This window comes from Periophthalmus magnuspinnatus, chromosome 12, assembly GCF_009829125.3.
Source record: "Periophthalmus magnuspinnatus isolate fPerMag1 chromosome 12, fPerMag1.2.pri, whole genome shotgun sequence".
Classification (NCBI taxonomy): Eukaryota; Metazoa; Chordata; class Actinopteri; order Gobiiformes; family Gobiidae; genus Periophthalmus; species Periophthalmus magnuspinnatus.
In genome coordinates, this window is record NC_047137.1 from 11794903 (window position 1) to 11814338 (window position 19436).

The 19436-nt window shown below is 38.1% G+C and overlaps 1 protein-coding gene across 1 annotated transcript in view; it reads right to left on the reverse strand.

Annotated features, from left to right (window-relative positions):
• The window catches only part of igsf9a (immunoglobulin superfamily, member 9a), a 133533-nt gene that overhangs the window by 29661 nt on the left and 84436 nt on the right, over positions 1-19436 (reverse strand). The window contains exons 8-13 of the mRNA XM_033976264.2: positions 19118-19263; positions 14100-14242; positions 7721-7861; positions 6088-6204; positions 5190-5340; positions 3624-3735 (exon numbers count right to left, since the gene is read on the reverse strand). Coding sequence (XP_033832155.1) covers positions 3624-3735; positions 5190-5340; positions 6088-6204; positions 7721-7861; positions 14100-14242; positions 19118-19263 — 810 coding nt within the window. The remainder of the gene's footprint in view (positions 1-3623; positions 3736-5189; positions 5341-6087; positions 6205-7720; positions 7862-14099; positions 14243-19117; positions 19264-19436) is intronic.

A 19436-nucleotide genomic window follows, 5' to 3' on the forward strand; every position in this document is an offset into this window, starting at 1 on the left:
AGGTTTGAGCTGAAGCTGCAGACGGTGAGATAAAGCAGTGTATGTCTATGTTTTTTATACTCTACTTTAAGTGGAACTAAACACTAAATCAATATTTTTTTCTCTACTAAACTGTGCTTTCCAAATAAACTTGCCTTTTGCCTTTTAATAGCATTATCTACCATTTCTAGTGCTTTTTTTGGTCATTTTAGTGCAAACATGGTACATTTGCAGCTTTCAGGTCAAAAACATATAAAAGTTTGTGTCCTGAGTCCAGTGGGCACTGAAATTTCAAGTTCTACGTGACATCACTAAAGACTGCCCTGTAACACTTTGAAATGTTAGACCAATCACACTGTTCCTTAGACCTTCTGACCCCGCCCCCTCATCCCCCCTCAGTCTCTTCTTGAGTCTTCCAGGTACGGCCCAGTTTAACAGCTCTATTTGAAATGTGGTAGTGGGCGGAGTCTAGGCGTTTAATCCCACTTTAAAGTTGTATATAGTTTTATGTAGAGTGTAGAAGGTTTAAAAATATGCCTCCTTACTGTGATTACTGTGACTGGGCTCGCCTCTCCACAGAGCTGGGGTCTCATGTATAAAACTTTACATGGAATTCTTAGTAAAAGTGGATGTATAGAACAAAACACAAGCCTCCGCAGACTTGCTTTAACTCACTCACTTTTCATTTCTCTGAGAATAGACATTTTTATGCACGAGCTTTATAACTAAGACCCCCGATTTGTAACTGGAGGCGGCCCCCATCTGCTTGGTCACCATGGAGATGATGCACTTTTCTTCTAAATATTTTCTAAATGCATTTGTATTATTTTGATAATGCAGTAATGAACTTGTATGTATAAGAGGGGACATAACCAGGAAAGTTACCAGACAAGTTGCATAGTGCATCTTTAAACAAATTATATGGAAGATTTTGATTTTAAATTTCACAAACCTGGCAACATGACACCTATCTGTGTCCCCAGATATGAAGTAGATGTGTTCAAATATAACTTATACTGATGACAAATGTAATGCTGATTTATTCATAAAGGGCCTATATTACACAAAATTGACTCTTGTGAGCTGTTAGTCATGTTTGAATGTTGTTACTTCATCAAAAACATACCTGGAGTTGTGTTTTGTTTCATTCACACATGTTTGAGTGATCCTTTTATTATTTGTCTGTCTACATCTCAAAAGCTCAAAATGCCCTGTTCCACTTTGTGATGTGATGATGATGATGAAGTGGCATTTTCAAGTTAATGGCTACCTTTTACTCAGCTACTTTACCTTATATTACCTTTAGTTGGAAATCCAAATATCCAAATGATTCTAGTGATGGTGTATGATGTTTAAAAACACAATGAAGCACTTCCTGTATTACCACATGACATCACAAGGTGGAACAGAGTGTTTTCAGTTTGAAAGAAGAACTCAGCCTAAACATGGAGGGTTCCTGTGTTAAATATCTTTGAATGAAATAAAACACAACAGGTATGTTTTTGACGAGGAAATGACATTATAACTTAGACCAGAAAATAGTGTAATATGGGCCCTTTAATTACACAAAGATTGGACATGATGACCAAGTTGTTTCTGTTATAGTTTGATGTTTTGGTTGTCAAGAAGATTATCCAAACAGCAGAAAGCAGAATGAGAAAAAACTTGTATATGCCTCTATCTGCTGGTTAAGGTACTGCAGAAAGAGATACTGTAACATCTGTTTATTTAAGTTTGTAAACAATGTAGTTTTCATAAAGCGTAAAACACGTATAACCATGAGAAACTTGTAAAGAGCTTTTATAATAAGAAATAACACTATAATGGTGAAATATTCTTTTACAACACCTTTGATTCAGGACTCAAATCTCACCAAAGTATGAATGATGTATCTATAGGCAATGTATGGAAGAGGTGTTGTTTACACTCCATGGTAGATCTAGTTTTATATGGATTTAATATAAATACATTTAACGCTCTGAGGATGAAGCTCTCTCAATTCATATCTGACTGGAGCTGCTTGGGTGTCAATGTAATTACAATAGACAGATGCACAAGTTTATATTCTCAGAGCTTATGAGTTTTCATCTAATCCGATTTGATCAAACTCTAAATTTGTACACGCCTTATAACTGCCAAGAAACTTTTGATTTTATTATTTAAACTAACCCTGTAACTTTCATTTTAAGCTGTAAATTTGGGGCTGGAGTGGTCCTGAAATAATGGCTTGTTGTTACACTTCTATGGGGTGTCACCGGTAACTGCTATCACCATGTTGTCTGTCATTATTTTGAAACCAACGTATTAACATGTTTTATAAGTTTACCTTTTGTTTTGCTGAGTCCCCCCTCCCTTTGCTCTCCATGCTAAGTCACTCCTCATTCAGAGCACTAGAACCTTCTTGTATTTTGTTTTTTTTGTTTTTTTTCTTTTTCTTTTTTGAGAAATACAAAACATATAACTTTTATGAGAATGATTCAGATTTACTAACTACTTAATTAATACCCTGACTCCTAACCCTTAAGAAAAGGTACAGTGTGTAACTTTCTGGAGGTGACCTGCATGATTCCATGGAAATTGGAAGTTAAAGCCATACTTTGGTACATTCTCCATGAACTTAGATAAGTTTTATATCATACTGGGAAAGTCTATAACCAAAGGAAGAACATTTCTACGGAAACAAGCAGGAAGAGGCACTCAAATAGGCCAAATAAGAGTCAGGTTTGTGGAGATGCAAGCCTGCTCACAATAAGGACACTTGTTTCTAAAGTTTTCAGAGCAATTAGACCTGTCATGATAATACAATTTGAAGCACGATATACTGCTACAGATAAATACTGTGATAAACGATAATACTGAAACAACTTAATGCCACTGTCACAAAGCAGGATAATGTCAGTAAACTAGTTTTTAAAGGACAGGATCAATAAAAAAAAACACCTGAGCTGCAACAGATATAATATTTCATTAACTCCATATTGTAATTATTGTGACAGGCCTAAGTGCAATACAAACATTAAAATAACAACTCTATTTTTTGGCTGAAAAGTTATATACTGTAGCTTTAAGTAGTTATTATAGAATCTTTCTTAAAAAACTATTTTAGCATCATGACCCAAGTCTTTGCTCATGGTTTAATAAGGTGTGTAGTTATTATAAAACAGGCACTAGGCACTATATCACAGAAAGGATTTACCTAAACTGCTGCAATATCTTTTCACATACAGAATCTCTCGTGTATCATCTTTTTCCCACTTGGCTTTTGCGTTTGAAAACTATATTTACATCAGACTTCCGTAGCAACATTTTAGTAAATAGAATACCCTTTGTGCAATGTCTTAACGGCCCCTTTATGTGTATCACAGGAAGATTTAACCCAGATGTTTCCATATTGGATCTCCCTCAAGTCTTTCATGTTTTTATTATATATTCATTTACACTTGACTTCAAACAAGCCACTTTCCGATCGCCCGCCTATTGTGTAAAGCGTGCCCTGCGCATTACCTCTGCGTTCTATTGTAGCTGCCCGCAAGAGATAACAGATGAATGAAAGTCCGCATCCCTGAGATCAATACAGCCATACCCTCCGCTGTCGATTGCTGCCATGGTAACCAGAAGATTTTATTATTTTTTTGTGCTCTCACCAAACTGAAAATGTCTGCTGAGCTCCTCCATCAAAGCCCGCCTCCCAGGAAACGTTAGCCTCCTTGTGTCCAGGGGAGACGGAGAGGGCGGTGGCAGCGTGTGGACTGGTTCCTATGAGGCAGAATATAGACTGTAGTTATGAAATTGGTACTAAAAGTTTACTGCTGAAGTTTAAAGAGGGGGTATTACACTTCTACGGGGGATTAACTGCTAAGACATAACAGATTTAGATCACCATGTTACCTTTTATTGTTTTGAGGATGCTATTCACTGAAAATGACATTAAAATAGGACCCGGGAGAGATCGCTAGATTACTTACACATGCATGGATGGCATATAAAACCTCTTCGGGCATGTTTTTGATGAGGAAACACATTATAACTTGGTGGAAAGCTCCAAAAAGTTCAAGTATTTATTGCATGGATGAGACAGAGGGAGGTGGTATCAACAATGGACAAGAACAGAAAGGCAGGGAGCTTCACCTCAAAAAAAGGAACACAGACTATGTAAGTTTAATATATTATTGTGTTTTGAATAGTTCTGACTTAGATTTAGTTACTCAAAGTGTCACTGCATTTAGCCCATCCTTAATGCTACTAGGGCACTTCATCAGGAGCAGTGGGACCCATGTCCAGATTTTGGGCTAGTCTTGGTCCGGACTACCTTCACTGGAGGATTGTACCTATTATGCATGTTTTGTGTTAATGGGAGAAACCGGAGTGCCCAGAGGAAACCCACCCAGACACAAGGAGAGCATGCAAATACACATGGAACACAGGAAGGTCTGGATGAACCTGTTTCAGCATCTTTGTGATGTGTTTTAATGTGTAGTTTATGTTCAGCAAAAGGCACATATGTGGACAACACGTTTTGGGTTATCTTAGGCCACAATGCAAACATGTTCAATTTAGAGTATTTTTAAGAGTTTAAAATGTTTTGTAAAGGTACATGTCCTTCCTGCTCATGTCAGCAGCTCTTCACATGAGACATATTGTTCCAAGAGGCACAATTGTTGTTTCTCATTTTGAGGACAAATGTTGCTGTTTCAGGGTCTTAATAAATTGCTTTTGCAAATCATTATTCAAATGTTCTATCAAAATGATTAAAATGTCCACATTTGAGGACATTCATTTTACATCACTTTTCTCAGAAACTACAGAATGTAAAAAGATAATTCTTTGTATTTACACTCATCAGGTCTCAATCAGCCCAAATAACAAAGAGAAATTAATAAAGCATCTCATGCAAGAGCTCGTGTCTCAGGAGGTTAAATTGTTTTCAACTTGAACTGAAAAATATCTTCTTAATGTTGGCAGGGTTGCCTCTCTACAGATCTGACCTGTAACTTGGCCAGATGGTGTCAAGGAGTTAATAATAACGATGAAAGCAATAATATGTTGGAGACAAACTAGGCAGTGGAACATCTACCAGAAAAAGTTTAACTAATATAGATATTCTTTCATACTTATTTTTGTGAAGACCAAAAATAGGCTGGCACTTAAAGGCAGAACAGTGAGGCAGAAGCTGATGTAACAGAGCAGCAGAGGAAAGCAGACACACTTACCCAGCACGTAGACCTGTGTGGAGGTGGTGACTGAAGCTACGCGATTAGCAGCGATGCACTCCCATGAGCCCTGGTGCTCTTTGGTCAGGGGCTGCAGCAGTAAGGAGCCATTGGCGGTAATGGAGTAAGCCACGCGGCGGGAGACATCCACCTGGACGAAGTAAATGGATGTCAGCCAAATGAATACATAATAATACATTCACTTTGGGTGCAAGAGGGAATTATGTTTGGAAAATCCCACAACGAGAAACATGTCCCCATTAATTCTGGGGATTTCAAAATTGAATGTTTTTTGAGTGCTCAGAGGTAACAGGCTTATGAAACAGGTTATTGTTTATAGCTAAAAGTTCAAAAAAGTAAATAGAATAACATAAAATAACAAATGACATGATGATAATAGTCCTACATAGTTTCAATATATCTGGTAAGACAACTCAACGAAATATTCTGAAACGTATGTAACTGAATATATTTTTTGACAAAGTTAAGTTGAAGTATTTTTTTATTTATTTTTTATTAGATTTAATGCATGTTGTAATAAAATGTAATCCTTTTTAATGGCAGTGTAATGTCTAATAAAGCTAACACAAGTTTAAAGGCCCTATGCCAGATTTTTTCTCCCATATATTTAAGCAAAATGTGTCTTGCCCCAGTCCACATATAATTTACAAGCAGCTCGAGGTCAAAATATGCCCTCTGTGTAATGTCTGCACCTAATCTAGTGCTCATAAAATCATCACAGTGAATAATTAGGATGCTTGGAATGCATAAGGTAAGTGAGGAATGACTTTGGACCACTGCAAACAGTTTAAAATGAAGTAGTACTGTTTTCCATATTTTTAAGATAGTAAAACTCATGTACAGTGGCTTTAACCTGACCCCCGGTGTACAGGTTTACCTTGCTCCATGTGACATTGACCGTGGGGTCCTTGTTTGGCTGACAGGGCACCAGCAGACTCCTCCCCACCTCCTCTGTGTACTGTGCCGCTGGGACCAGGCTGAACGACGGGGGGTCCTGGGATATGTCAGAAAATTAGCATCAAGGAAAGTCAATGACAGCACAGCGCACAAGCCATTAACATCACAGAATAAAGCCGAACAAGATCACATGAAGTACTATGTGACATCACGCAGGACTGCCCTGATTACAGCCAGGTGTTTCTGATACCTGACAAATCACATATCATGTTTGTGTAAGTCCCCAGTCGTCTAGGTATGAGCCATAGTAAAAGAAAAAAAATCAAATCTGTCAACTGGAGAAAAAGTTGTAGGAGCTGCTCGTCCAAGACACTTCTTCAGTTCTGGTCAGATCACTGGTGAACACTGCCTTATATCTATCTGAACAAAGGAGCTAATTACACTGAAGCTAACACATCTATTTTTTACAGTTTCTGTTTGTAGGATAGGTCTAATGAGCTGCACTAAATGTGAACTGTGAGTCATACTTAGGATGATCATTCAGGCCCCTAATGAGTGCTCACAGCTATTAGCATACTGGCTAGTGCTATTGTTTTCCTTATTTGGATTTAGTTCTGAGGATGGAGTTATAAATAGGAGATCGATGATGTCTCAGGCCCCCATTCCCTTCCCTTTTCAAGGAAGGATTGTCTTTCCTAACAAAAATTGCTTCTTTAACTCCCCTCTAAAACCATTTCTTTTGTCTGGCTAAAATCTGAACATCACTGTCTTCAAAGGAGTGGTTAGTGGCTTTGAGATGGAGATGTACAGTAGACTGGAGTCCTGAGGAGCTCTTGTGACGGTGTTGGGCTGTTTTGTTTCTCTGACCAGAACTGAAGAAGCGTCGAGTGAGCAGCGAAGTCTACTCGTACAACTTTTTTGTCCAGTTTAGTTTTTGAATTTTTCTTTTTTTCTTCTTTTTACAATCACATTCATGTTCATGTTCATATACCCTCAGACCCCACCCCTTCCGTATTTCGTATTATATTTTTGCATTTGAAAAAAAAAATCTGTGAAAATGGAATACGACAAAAATATATATGTTGAAATTAGTCGGAAAAAAATGTCCAAAAAATGCTCAGATTAAAATATACATTCTTAATTGAAGCCATTTTAACTTGCTATATGTCCTTTTTGCAGTGAATGAGCTGCAAATGAACTGGATTAATGGTGCAATGGACAAGATTATGGTAATAACAGAGGGATTAGCTGCACAATTAGCTCCCCAATTGCGCTGTCAGCGTGGAGAAGGGGCGTGCTGATTATGGCAGAGGGCCTGGACTCCACTGTAAAAGGTCAATAGAATGTCCTTTCTGTCGAGGTTTTTAATTCGCTGTGACAGATGTGGGCGTGTCTCATTAAAAACGCACAGAGAGATGGACGGCTGGGTATAGTGGAAAAGACAGGAGCTAACTTTATAAAGATACAGTTTAAACAGCAGTGAACTTACCGCAAGCACGTTCGGAACAATGGAACGGAAGAGGTATCTCAACTGACGTATTGTACTATAATGTAAGCCATATTTTTGTGTGATTTTTAAAAACAACATGAAGAACAGATGATTAAATGAATACCTGCAGCTTGACAGTGATAGGCCCCGATGGCCCCATAGTGCCGTAGCTGTTGTAGGGCGTGCATGTGTAGATCCCAGCTACATCATCGTTGACTGTGGCCATGACCAGAGAGCCGTCTGCAGTCAACCTCCAGCCCGGGAACTGCACCCAAAACAAAGAGGCATTATGAAACATGGCACAGGACACGTATATGCACATAGACCTGATCAGTCACCAGGGTAGATGACTGAAGGGTTCAATTTATGTGTTGATGTTATGTGGTACCATAGAGTGTATATATAAATGGACTTCGCTAACCTGCTAGCTGCTCACATTCTAAATACCGTAGTAAGTGAGCATGAGTATGAGTACGCTTTCGGCTCCATCGACTCTGGCTCGAACTCACTTTACATTGAAAAATTGTCACCCCTCTCTCTGTAACTGCTACATTGAGCCTCGTCATGTTTTTGGTCTGAAGTTCGTATTAACCCGCTCTACATGATCCTGGTATTTTTATTTTGCAAATTTGTCGGTGTATCAAGATATGAACATTAATAACAGACAAATCAGGCGCCTTCTTTCCCGCTAGTGTTAGCAACAGGCTTGAATGCTTTGAATGTTTTGCTAAGCACTCGCTCCCTGCTAAACCAGTGGTGCGGGCAGGTAATGGCGTTATCTTCACCAGCTTTGCTCAGGATTGGCTCATTGGTTGCTATGATACTCGCGCTCGGAGCTATAACCTCGGTGAGCTTCATTTGACTGGAGCCGAACGCTACGGGTGACGTCACACTCCCTTAGACCACTTCTTTATACAGTCTGTGTGGTACAAACTGAATTACATTAAAATTACTATAAAATGCAAATAATTAAAACTAAGAGTATAATTGTATTGCAAGTATAAAATATAAAAATAGGTATATAGTATGTCAATTGAGGACATTTGATTTTGAAAATAATGGAAACTAAATATTGCATCTAATAAGAATAAGAATGATTATGTTAATGAAAAGTATATTATGTTTTTGGTAGTTTTTAGTTTTGTTTTTACTTAAAAGCTCAAATCATTGTCATTGTAAGTGGACTTCAAAAAGACAGAGGACCACCTGATGACATCATGAAGTGGAGGTCAGGATTAATGAAACAAACTCCAGCTATTTGTTGATAAAGTAACTACGGCAATGGGTGGAGAGGTCAAAATTTGTGCTTAAAGCTACAGTATGTATTTTTTTAGCCAAGTATTGTACAAAAAAAAATACACTTAAGTAAAAGCATATTTTTTTGTCTTAATTGCACTGAAAAACATAAAAAAGGAGTAGGACCTTCTTCTTTTCCTTTCTATAATCGTCCACAGCGTAGCAAAAATCTATTTATCTCCATGGTGAATGTTCCAAAGTATGGGTTTATCTTTCTATTTCATGCAGGTGACTTGTAGCCATACTGTAGCTTTTGAGTTAATTATGAGAAGTGTAACTGAGTACTATCCATATCCTGGAAAGTTTATAGATTATAGATATAGAGACTAGCACAAGCATCTTTAAAGCCATCTACAAACAGGATTTTAATAACCAGCAATATCTCAGCATGTCTCTGTATATACACTTTATTACACAATGTATTTTTATATCCCTTGACATATGAACGGAGCTTTTTCTATAACACCCCAAATCTTCGTAATCTCTGCAGCTGTGAGGAACTGACAGACACATCTGAAATATCTCATAAAGTGCCTGAGCTCTTGTGTTTCTCCCAAATATCAGGATTTTGTACAACTCCTCTGCTCCTTTCACCACATCCCGGGTTTGAATAAATAAGCCACTAGAACATTTTGAAGAGCTTTTAGTGGAGCTGTCACTTTAGTGGTCAGTACAATTATTTTTAGGACAAAGGATAGAACGGAGATTGGGTTTTGTTTCACTCAGAAGAGGGTAGAGTAGCCAAAAAAAATAAAATAATAATAATCGTACTTAATGGCTCAATACCCCATGTTTTTTCCATTTTTTTCGGCAATATTTGTCTTGCCCCACTACAAATATAATATATTAGCACATATTGGGGTAAAAATAAGTCAGCGGTGTGCCATCTGCATCTAATTACAAAGCATTTTATTGGCCGGTAATCAGGAAGTGCACCTTACCTTGCTAGTTGTTGTTAGTTTTACAGCTGAGAGGTGTGAAAAGTGCTTATAAACATATAGCAGCGAATAATCTTAGTCTTGTTCGATTACGAAATAGTGGTTCAAGAAATTACTCAAGTAAAAGTAAAAAAAAAAAAAAAAAAAAACTGCTACTCAAGTAAGAGTAATTATAAAAGAAACTTCTGCAGGCAAAACATGTTCAAAGTACTGTTACGCTGTCAACTATAATACACATCTAAAAGTAAAAGTATGATACCTGAAAACTACTCAATTACTACTTAATTTTATGCATATTTAGTCCCTCTCCAAAGCTCAGAATATTTGCACTGCACTCTACTTCAACTTCAACTACCTCCATAAAACTTCCTTGACATTATAACAGCCCGCACTTTAAGCTTCACTCCTCAATGTGTAAGCAGATGCAGGTCTTGCTCCCTCTGCTGGTGTTTTTAATATACCAATTACAATATATGGTGCCTTTTGTGTAGCCCTTTGCAGTACATTATTCATTCACTCTACACTCCGTGATGTAAGCCACAGCTGCCCTGGGACAAACTGACTGAAGAGAGGCTGCAAATAACCACCAACGATCCCTCACGTACGACTTTCATACTGCCAATGCAACACCTGCAGGTATTTTCCTGACAGATAATTTGAAAAAACACTACAGGGAATACCAAGACTAGAAGTTCAAAGTACTTTAAAATACCAAAATAATGCATAATTTTATTACTTTTAGATTCCATGTGGTAGAATATCACTGAATTTCTCTTGTTGTCTTGTCTTAATCATTAATGTTGGCATATCTATTTTTCCCCTAGCATCCGTATCAAAGTTTCCCATCTCCTCTCCTCCTCTTATCACATCTCAGGTTTGCACAAACATGCCACGGGAACACTTTGAAGAGCTTTTAGCGTCGCTTTCAAAACCCACATCTGAGTATCTGTCATTTTCGGATTTATTTATATATTTCTTGCTGTCGCCTTAAAGCCTCGACACAAAGCGCGTGTTGTGCTTTGACTGACTGCAAAAGCATCCCGGTTTAATGAAGTCAAAACTGCTATTATCCGGCCGTGACATCTTTGCCGGAGCTGGGATAATTGGCGGAAAAAAGGCTTCGAGGGGCGATCACATATCCTGAGGCGCGTCCCGTCCACAGCGTGACGGAGCGGGGATGTTGAAAAGGTCCAAACTGTGAACAAAGAGGAGGCGGCCCAGTCTGATGATACGAAATGAGCAGTTGAATTGGCTCCGTGGATGTCAGGTTTGGATGTTAGCTAGCGAGCTGCGTGCATATGCAAAGTGCTCAACCCCCTGTGGGCTGTTAAAGCTTTGTATTATCAAAACATGACCGGATGAAGTGATGTTTTAGAGAAACAAAGTAAGAGTCTTAATAATGCATTATCAGACGTTTCAAACTCATTTTGGAAACACGAATCATGGTTGTCTACAAATTAATACTTTAAATCCCCTGCACCCAATTTTTCTTTCCATGTCTTGGAAAATGTTGTCTTCCCCCAGTACAAATATATGGTATAAGCAGCTCTTGAGGTCAAAATAAGTTTGCTGTGTGTTGTCTGCTGTTGTCTGTTATCGCGGTGAATAATTTGGATGCTTGGAATGCATAAAGTGAGGGATAACTTAAAAAAAACGCTCTGACGCCAAGTGAATTGGAGCCAGAGTCGATGGAGCCGGAAGCGCGCCCTTATCACTTCCTATTTGAAACAATTGCTAGCACATTAGCTATGTCGATTTATATATGTATAGTCTATGAAAAGTCTAGAAAATAATGAAATATGGGGACTTTACTGTCTATATATCTTAATTTTGTGTACTTTTTTATGTGAAGAAGCTGAAAGAGTTAAGTTCAGAGTACAAACTGTCTTAAATGCTGTGAATACTTGCACAACCACCTGTCTAATGTCATATGCCATCCACTGAGCGCAAACACCTTTATATGTGAAAACGCATTTAAACTGATAATCTGCGTTCATTCCAATCTATGAAAGACATTAAACTTTCTTTTCCCACACAACCCACAAGATAATTAGTAACTACTGCATTTATGTGTTAATTAAATGTTTTTGTTTTTTTTGTTGTCAGGAGCTAAATAGAATTATTGTAATAAGACTATTAATGAAATTCTGTAATTGACTATCTGTTAATTATAAGATACATTTGGCACATTAGAGAGAGTTATTAGAAAAAAAATCAGTCTTTTCAAAACCAATAATTTTTCATAGCTTCATTTTAATTTTAGTTAAATATTAATTAACACATCACCCACATGTTCCATAATGAAAAATCCCTGCAACACCAGAATAATAGGCTTAATATATAAGTACTTTTGGATACTTTGATGTAATATGAGTAGAAAATATTAATATCAAATCTGTTTTGCATAATGTGTAACCTTTAAAGAGGGGGTATTACCCTTCTATGGGGTATTAATTGCTAACACATAACATATTTAGATCACTGTGCTATCTTTTATTGTGTTGAAAATGCTATTACATATAACAACATATTAAAATGTGTAATTAGTTTCAGTTTCGTTTTTTTGCCACTGCTACCACAACATAATCAGTGTGTTAATGAAGTGAGCTGAGCATTGGACAGGATGGTATTGCTAACCACGAGGAGTGTTCGAACAGGGGCTGGGAGAGATTGTGAGATTACTCAGACATGCGTGGATGACAGCGAAAACCACTTCAGGCATGTGTTTGATGATTATAACCATAGACTGTATATGTAAATGGACATGGCTAACTTGCTTGTCGTCACATTCCAAAATAGGAAATTAGTACGGGCACGCTTTCGGCTCCAATTCACTTTACGTTGAAAAATTGTCATCCCTCTTTCTGTAACTGCTGCAGTGAGTCTCGTCATTTTGGTTTTAAAATGTTCGTATTAACCCGCTCTACATGATTCTGGTATATTTATTTAGCTATTTTGTCTGTAAATCAAGATATGAACATTAATAACAGACAAATCAGGCGCCTTCTTTCCACGAGGCTGCTTCCGCTAGCGTTAGCAACAGGTTTGATAGAGAGCGTTGCTAAGCACCCGCTATCTGCTAAACTAGTGGTGCAGACGGGAAGGAGCTTTTCCTTCAACAGTTTCTCTCCAGAATGGCTCTTTGGTTGCTATGATACTCGCCATCAGAACTCGGCTCCAAATTTACCCGTTACTGCTAGCCCTGATGAGCCCCCACTTCTTTTTACATTTTATGATTATAACATGATAGAAAGCTCCAAAGAGTAGATTTCGCATAACACTCGCAGTTCAATATAAATTTTGAAACCACATTATCATTATTACTACTATGCTTCAATTAAAAACTTTTGACAGGAGACCAAAGTTGACTATTTGGAGAATATTTGAAATTGGAATGTGAGCTCTAGTGGGAATTTTCTCATCATGACTTGGTTTGCTGGGATAGTACCAGTGCTAAGTTGAGAAGAAAAGTACAAAAATACAGGACGTTGTGGTGAGTTCTAAAATGTTATCAACACAGAAAATTCCATCCAAAATGCGGGAACGATTTACGCACAGGGAACTTCGCTTTTCTGGCAGTTTAAAGCCAGCAAAATAAACGGGTGTGCAATTTTTTTTATTACACTAATCAGAACCATTGTGCGATAGTGCATAGTATCGAGCGGCAGCCTCACTGTTTGCGTCACTACTACTTCCTGTTGTATGAGTCATGCTAAAATTAATAAATATTTAAAGATTGGGCAGTGGACGGGGGAGCAGCGGGTGGAAATCACTGGCAACATGTGAAACACTACACGAATAAAATGAATACGTCACTGGAACACACAAAGATAGATGTTTGTGTCTCAATGCTAATGCTAATGCTAATTTTTACACATAATAAATATTAAAACACAACCACAAACTGATATATATATTTATAGGTATTCTACATATAAAAATAATTGGTTAGTCTTGATTTTAATTGATTTGAATCTTAATAGGTTGTTTATTTTACATTTTCCTATTTGGGCAAGTTTTGGCACTTCTTAACACTATGGTTGCTAGGTAACCATTATGAAATTACTGTTGTCTGTGTGTCTAACAGGAAGTAAAATAATAAACTTCACCAAAAAATCTCAAATATAACTATGCTAACTATGTTTTAATCAAATGAGCAGTTTAACCTATATGTACTTTAACTCTTGTATTATGCTATCAACTTTTGAACTTATCTGGATATGTTTTTGAATAAAAAAAACCTTAATGAGCTTAATGCAGTTTTATTACCATAGAGAGGTCGAGTGGTTCCCCATCTTTGGTCCATTCGACTCGCAGGAGTGGTGGCTGTGCGATCGTAGGGCAGGTGACCAGGCCGTCTTTACCCGTGGGGAGGTAGGTGTACTGGGGCGCCCGCAGAGCCTTAGCTGGGTCTAAGACAGGAAAGAATCACAGTTATTAAAGAATGCTAAAAGTAAATGGTTTTAAATGCTGGGATGACAGTAGAAAAAAAAATATTGTACCATATATCATAAAAATATAATCTAACTAGAGAGTGTTTTATTGTCCGACAATCAGGAAGTGCATGCTAGTTGTTGCTAGCATTACCGTGATGGCCAAACTCCACTTCTAGCCTCTGAATGTTGTGAAAAGCTCTTATAAACTCATTGCGGTGAATCATTAGGATGTTCAGAATGCATAAGGTAAGTGAGGAATAACTTTGAACCACTGCAAACTGTTTCAAGTTGTTGTTTTTTTTGTTTGTTTGTTTTTTAAGACATAATATGAATTTCATGAATAATTTTGTATGCCATTAAAGCCATCTATCTTGCATTTATTCAATTCACAAAACGCATTTATCTGACTTCTAATTTGGCCTGATGGCTTCACCTGCTTGTTTCTAGGGATGCACCGATACCGATACTGGCATCAAATATCCTTCCCTCGCTCGCCTGTCTGGATAGCCCGGTGTCTGGCTGGGGTGGCTCCTGTCTTGCCGTGGGTGGGCCCCTCTCTGTCCCTTATTCTTGAGTGGACTCTGGTCCTACAAGCTTGAACTCTATCTGCAAATGGATGCACATTAGTCCTGGACACATCTGCATCCTGTCCCTGAAAGTGGATCTCTCCTTCACTGTGGTCGTCCTTGAGGTTTCTCTTGTTCCCACTGTTTTTTTGTTGTTTTTTTTGTAGTTTTTCCTTGCCGGGAAGGAGTATCTAAGGACAGGGAATGTTCTAGGACAGTTATCCATTTGCTTGTTGTCTGTTTCTGTTTCATTGTTGTTGTTTTTTTACTTTTTGTTGGTGAAATCAATTCTCATGTTCAGCCCTAAGTGGCAGCTGTTGTTGTTATTTTGCGCTTTAAATTGAAATTAACTGAAATATTGACACTGATACTGAAAAATGTGCTGGCTCGGGTATTGCTTCCACGATATCACTTACGCCAATTTCGTGGTTGGCCGTTTAATTGAATGTAATACGACTCGTTTACAGGCTGATTCTGTCCCCAGTTCAGTCTCACACAGGCGAAGCAACAGCATGACCACGAGGACAAGCAGATCGCAAGCACCCCACCAGAAAGATTGCACAGTGCCCCTTTAATAGCAGTAATTTCTTGAAGTTGACTGCACTGAAACAAAGCGAACAAAGCTCACGGTCTACATGGTGGCATGCTCCTGCTGCTTTTTCACCATCCCACTCAAACAATACATTTTAGACCTTGAAATCCAACGCATTGTACAAACCCACAATCGCTCCTTTTGATATTGCAGTATTCGTAATAGCAGGTATTATAGCAGTCTTTACCGCTTTATTCGCATATCTATGGCCAATTTGATGCCTTGGGAATGACTGCATATTGCGCATTTTCACTCCAAGTCCCATCATTCAGACCACATCATGGTTGTGCTTAGAGTTACGCATTCTGCCTGTAAAACGCAGCGGACAATTTAAGAAAGGATTTATTTTGTTTTCAGCAGTCTACAAGCGCCCTTCAGGGAAAACCGCGAGCCGACTGTTTCATGGACTGTTTCAAACGCTGATGCAATAGCGGTGGATGTTTACCGGGTGAGCACAAATGTTTTAATGGTCTAAGCTGTAACAATATGGAGGGAAATGAATGTTAGCTACGTGTTGGTGCTAATGATAAACAACATTTTGCTAGCGATTTCATGGCTTGTTAGTGGCGTATAGTTGTAGTTCGGTGGAGCCGGTAGCAACAATTATGGGTATTAGGAGGGATAGTTTGAGTAGGGTTGTAAAAACATATCCTGATTGCAAATAATGCTAAAATTAGTATAGAAAAAACAAAAAATTGGGCTTTTCCTAAATAGTTTAAAGAAGACATATTGTTCTTGTGTCTGCTAGAGCTATAATCTATAACGCTTCTGGATCATCATTATTATTATTATTATTTGGACATTTTAAATTGCAATATTAATCTAAAACAACTTAAAAAATAAACAAGTCCGCTGACGTCTGTGTTAGAAAACTGTGTTGCAAAATAACAGCAGACATCACTGCCTACAGATAACTGCACATTCAATTCAAGTTTAATTATTTAGCGCACTTAAAAAAAAAAATCAGCTGCCCAAACTGCTTCACATAAAAGTCAACAAAAACAAGTATACACATAATAACATACATAGGGAAAGAACGATAAAACACCAAGATATCCTGTCTAGTTGGTATTAAATGCCAGGGAGAAAAGGTGGGTTTTCAGTCTAGTCTTAAACTGTATTAAAGACTGAGAGGATCTGACAGGCAGAGGGCGCTGTTCCATAGTCTGGGTGCTGACACAGAAAAGGCTCTGTCACCTCTGGACTTGTTTCTGGCTTTGGGCACAGGCAGCAGGAGATGGTGAGCTGACCTCAGGGCCCTGGGTGGAGTACAGGGCTGCAGTAACTCCTTAAAATAAAGAGGACCCATAGAGTGCAGACATTTATACACAATCAATAACATTTTGAATTGCACTCGATGTGAAAAAGGGAGTCAGCGCAGGCAGCACAGCACAGGCATGATGTGCTCTATTCTCTTATTTTAGTGAGCAGATGAGCTGCAGTGTTCTGGACATTCTGTAAACACTGAAGGAAGCCCTGGTCCAGCCCCATATACAAAGAATTACAATAATCCAGACACACAAATGACAAATGTGGTTCAGCTTCTTTCAGTTGACAAAATTTTCAACTGAAAGAAGCTGGACTTTATGACAGAGCTAATGTGCTTAGCAAGTAAGACAGTTTTTCATTTGTACCAAAATGACTAAGCGACACTGACAAATCCTACGTGTATCACCGATTAAGAAAATAAAATTGGACAACAAAGTAAGTACAGAGCAGTGGGCGTGTACTGGTGGCGGTAAAAACGGGGTTAGAGCAGAGCATTAGCGTCTTGAATACAGGACTATAAAGATTACTCATACCTGCATGAATCATGCTAAATACAGCGAGGGGGTACACAAGAAAAAACTATATCATGGTTAAAAGCTCTAAAAAGTTGATTTTGCAGAATAGATCCACTTTAAGAATGGCCTTGAGCTAGACAACACAGTAATATTAAATCAGATAATATCATTTTGTGTTAAATGACTAATTACTTGGCAACTGGGCTCTGGATAAGTGGAAGAAAACAGATGGACGGATGTTTAAAAAATCTTTTGTTACATTATTGTGATAACTTCAAAATATATATTTAATAACACGATAAACATTCAATCAGATTGAACATGTTTTGCTTCATAAAGTCATTACTGTTGTCAATTTCATTTCCCTGTGGGGGAGTTGAGTGGGGAGTTGATTGCATGTTTATTTTGAGAAACCCTGGTGTAGAGTATCCAGTTTTTTACTTAGTATTGAAATTGAGTTTGAATTTCTTATAAATTTGATTATGAAGTGCTTACCGGGATATTTCTGAAAATAAGGGCTAAAGAAGGTCATTGAGGGCAAACAATTGATAGAGGGCAAAAATACAAAGGTCTGAGGCACTGTCTTTTAGTGTTACTTTTAACTAAAGGTCCTATATTACACAAAATTTACTCTTGTGAGATTTAACATGTTAAAATGTTGTTACCTCATCAAAAACATCCCTGGAGTTGTGTTTTGTTTCCTTTGCACATGTTTGAGTAACCCTTTATTATTAGTCTGTCTGCATCTCCAAAGGTCAAAATGCTCTGTTCCACCTTGTGATGTCATGATGCGTTTCAAATTAACAGCTCCGTTCACTAGAGATTAGCAAACCCAGGGCTGAAATGATCCCAGTGATTCTAGTGAAGGTGTGTGGAGTTTAAAAACACAGTGGAGTTTAAAAACACAGTGGAGCACTTCCTGTATTACCACATGACATCACAAGGCGGAACAGAGTGTTTTCTGTTTGAGAGAAAGAACTATAGCCTAAATATGCATGAATAAAATAAAACACAACTCTGGTTATGTTTTTGATGAGGAAACAACATTATAACAGATCAAAAAATTGCATAATATAGGCCTTTTAAGCCAACCCATTTAAACAGCCAAATCTCCACAAGAGCAGAGTGAAAAACAACACACTGTATTCACACTTAATTTAGTCCTGATGCAGGTTTAGCTCTGGTTCATTCCATGTTTAGTTCCTCCTCTGTTTTGGATAGTGTGAATGAAGACTTTGATTTAATCGTACTTTAACCAACCTGGTATTCGTGAGTTTCAACTTCCTGTTTACAGATAACATTTTACAGACATTTGACTATTTAAAAGATACAATATTTTGTTTTTAATTGTTAATTTCTAGAGCTAAATTTTACATCACCCATTGAAACCCTTTTTTGGTGAGTCTCTCCTTCCTTTGCTCTCTGTGCTAAGTTACTCCCCTTCAGAGCGCTATCACAACACAATCATTATGCATGTCCCTAATGAAACTATTGCACATTGAATCAGGTTTGTAAAGTTACTGTGTACAGTTTTGTATCATACTTTTGTGTACTGAGACTTGTCGTGTGGGAGCGTGGGTGATGTAGGCTTGTGGGCGGAGCCTTGTACAAAATCTTACTACTAACGATAAGGCGGGTTCAATTAAGGCCAGAGAAAGATTGCTAAATTACTGAAACGTGCATGGATGACATTTAAAAACTCTTCAGGCATGTTTTTAATGAGGGGACATTATAATATGGTAGAAAACAGAAAACATCGATTTTGCGGAAGGTCTTTTATCTTCAAAGACCTAGTGTGAAACTGGTGGTACTCAACAACTAAATATTTTCTTATACGGTACTTCATGAGAAATGTGTAAGAACCACTGATCTAATACATAGATCAGCAGGAGACTGTGGAGACACCTACGCATCACGGTGAGGTTAGCGGAGGCGGTCGGCGGGGTCAGCAATCCGTTGGTGGGCATACACGTGTACGTCCCAGAATCCTCCGGGAGCAGCCTGGAGATGAGCAAGGTCCCATCCACCATGATTTTCACGCGGGACTTCAGAGAGCTGCCAGAGAACACAAAAGGCACGTTAAATAAACACACATTATCCATTCTTGTGGCTTTAATTCCCTTTCAAGCATGCTTTTGGTCACCTCGGGATAAGTATTTAATGTTTTTGTAGCTCAAAGACGGACTAAACACCTAAACTCTGCCCATAACTGCATTGGAAATAGAGCT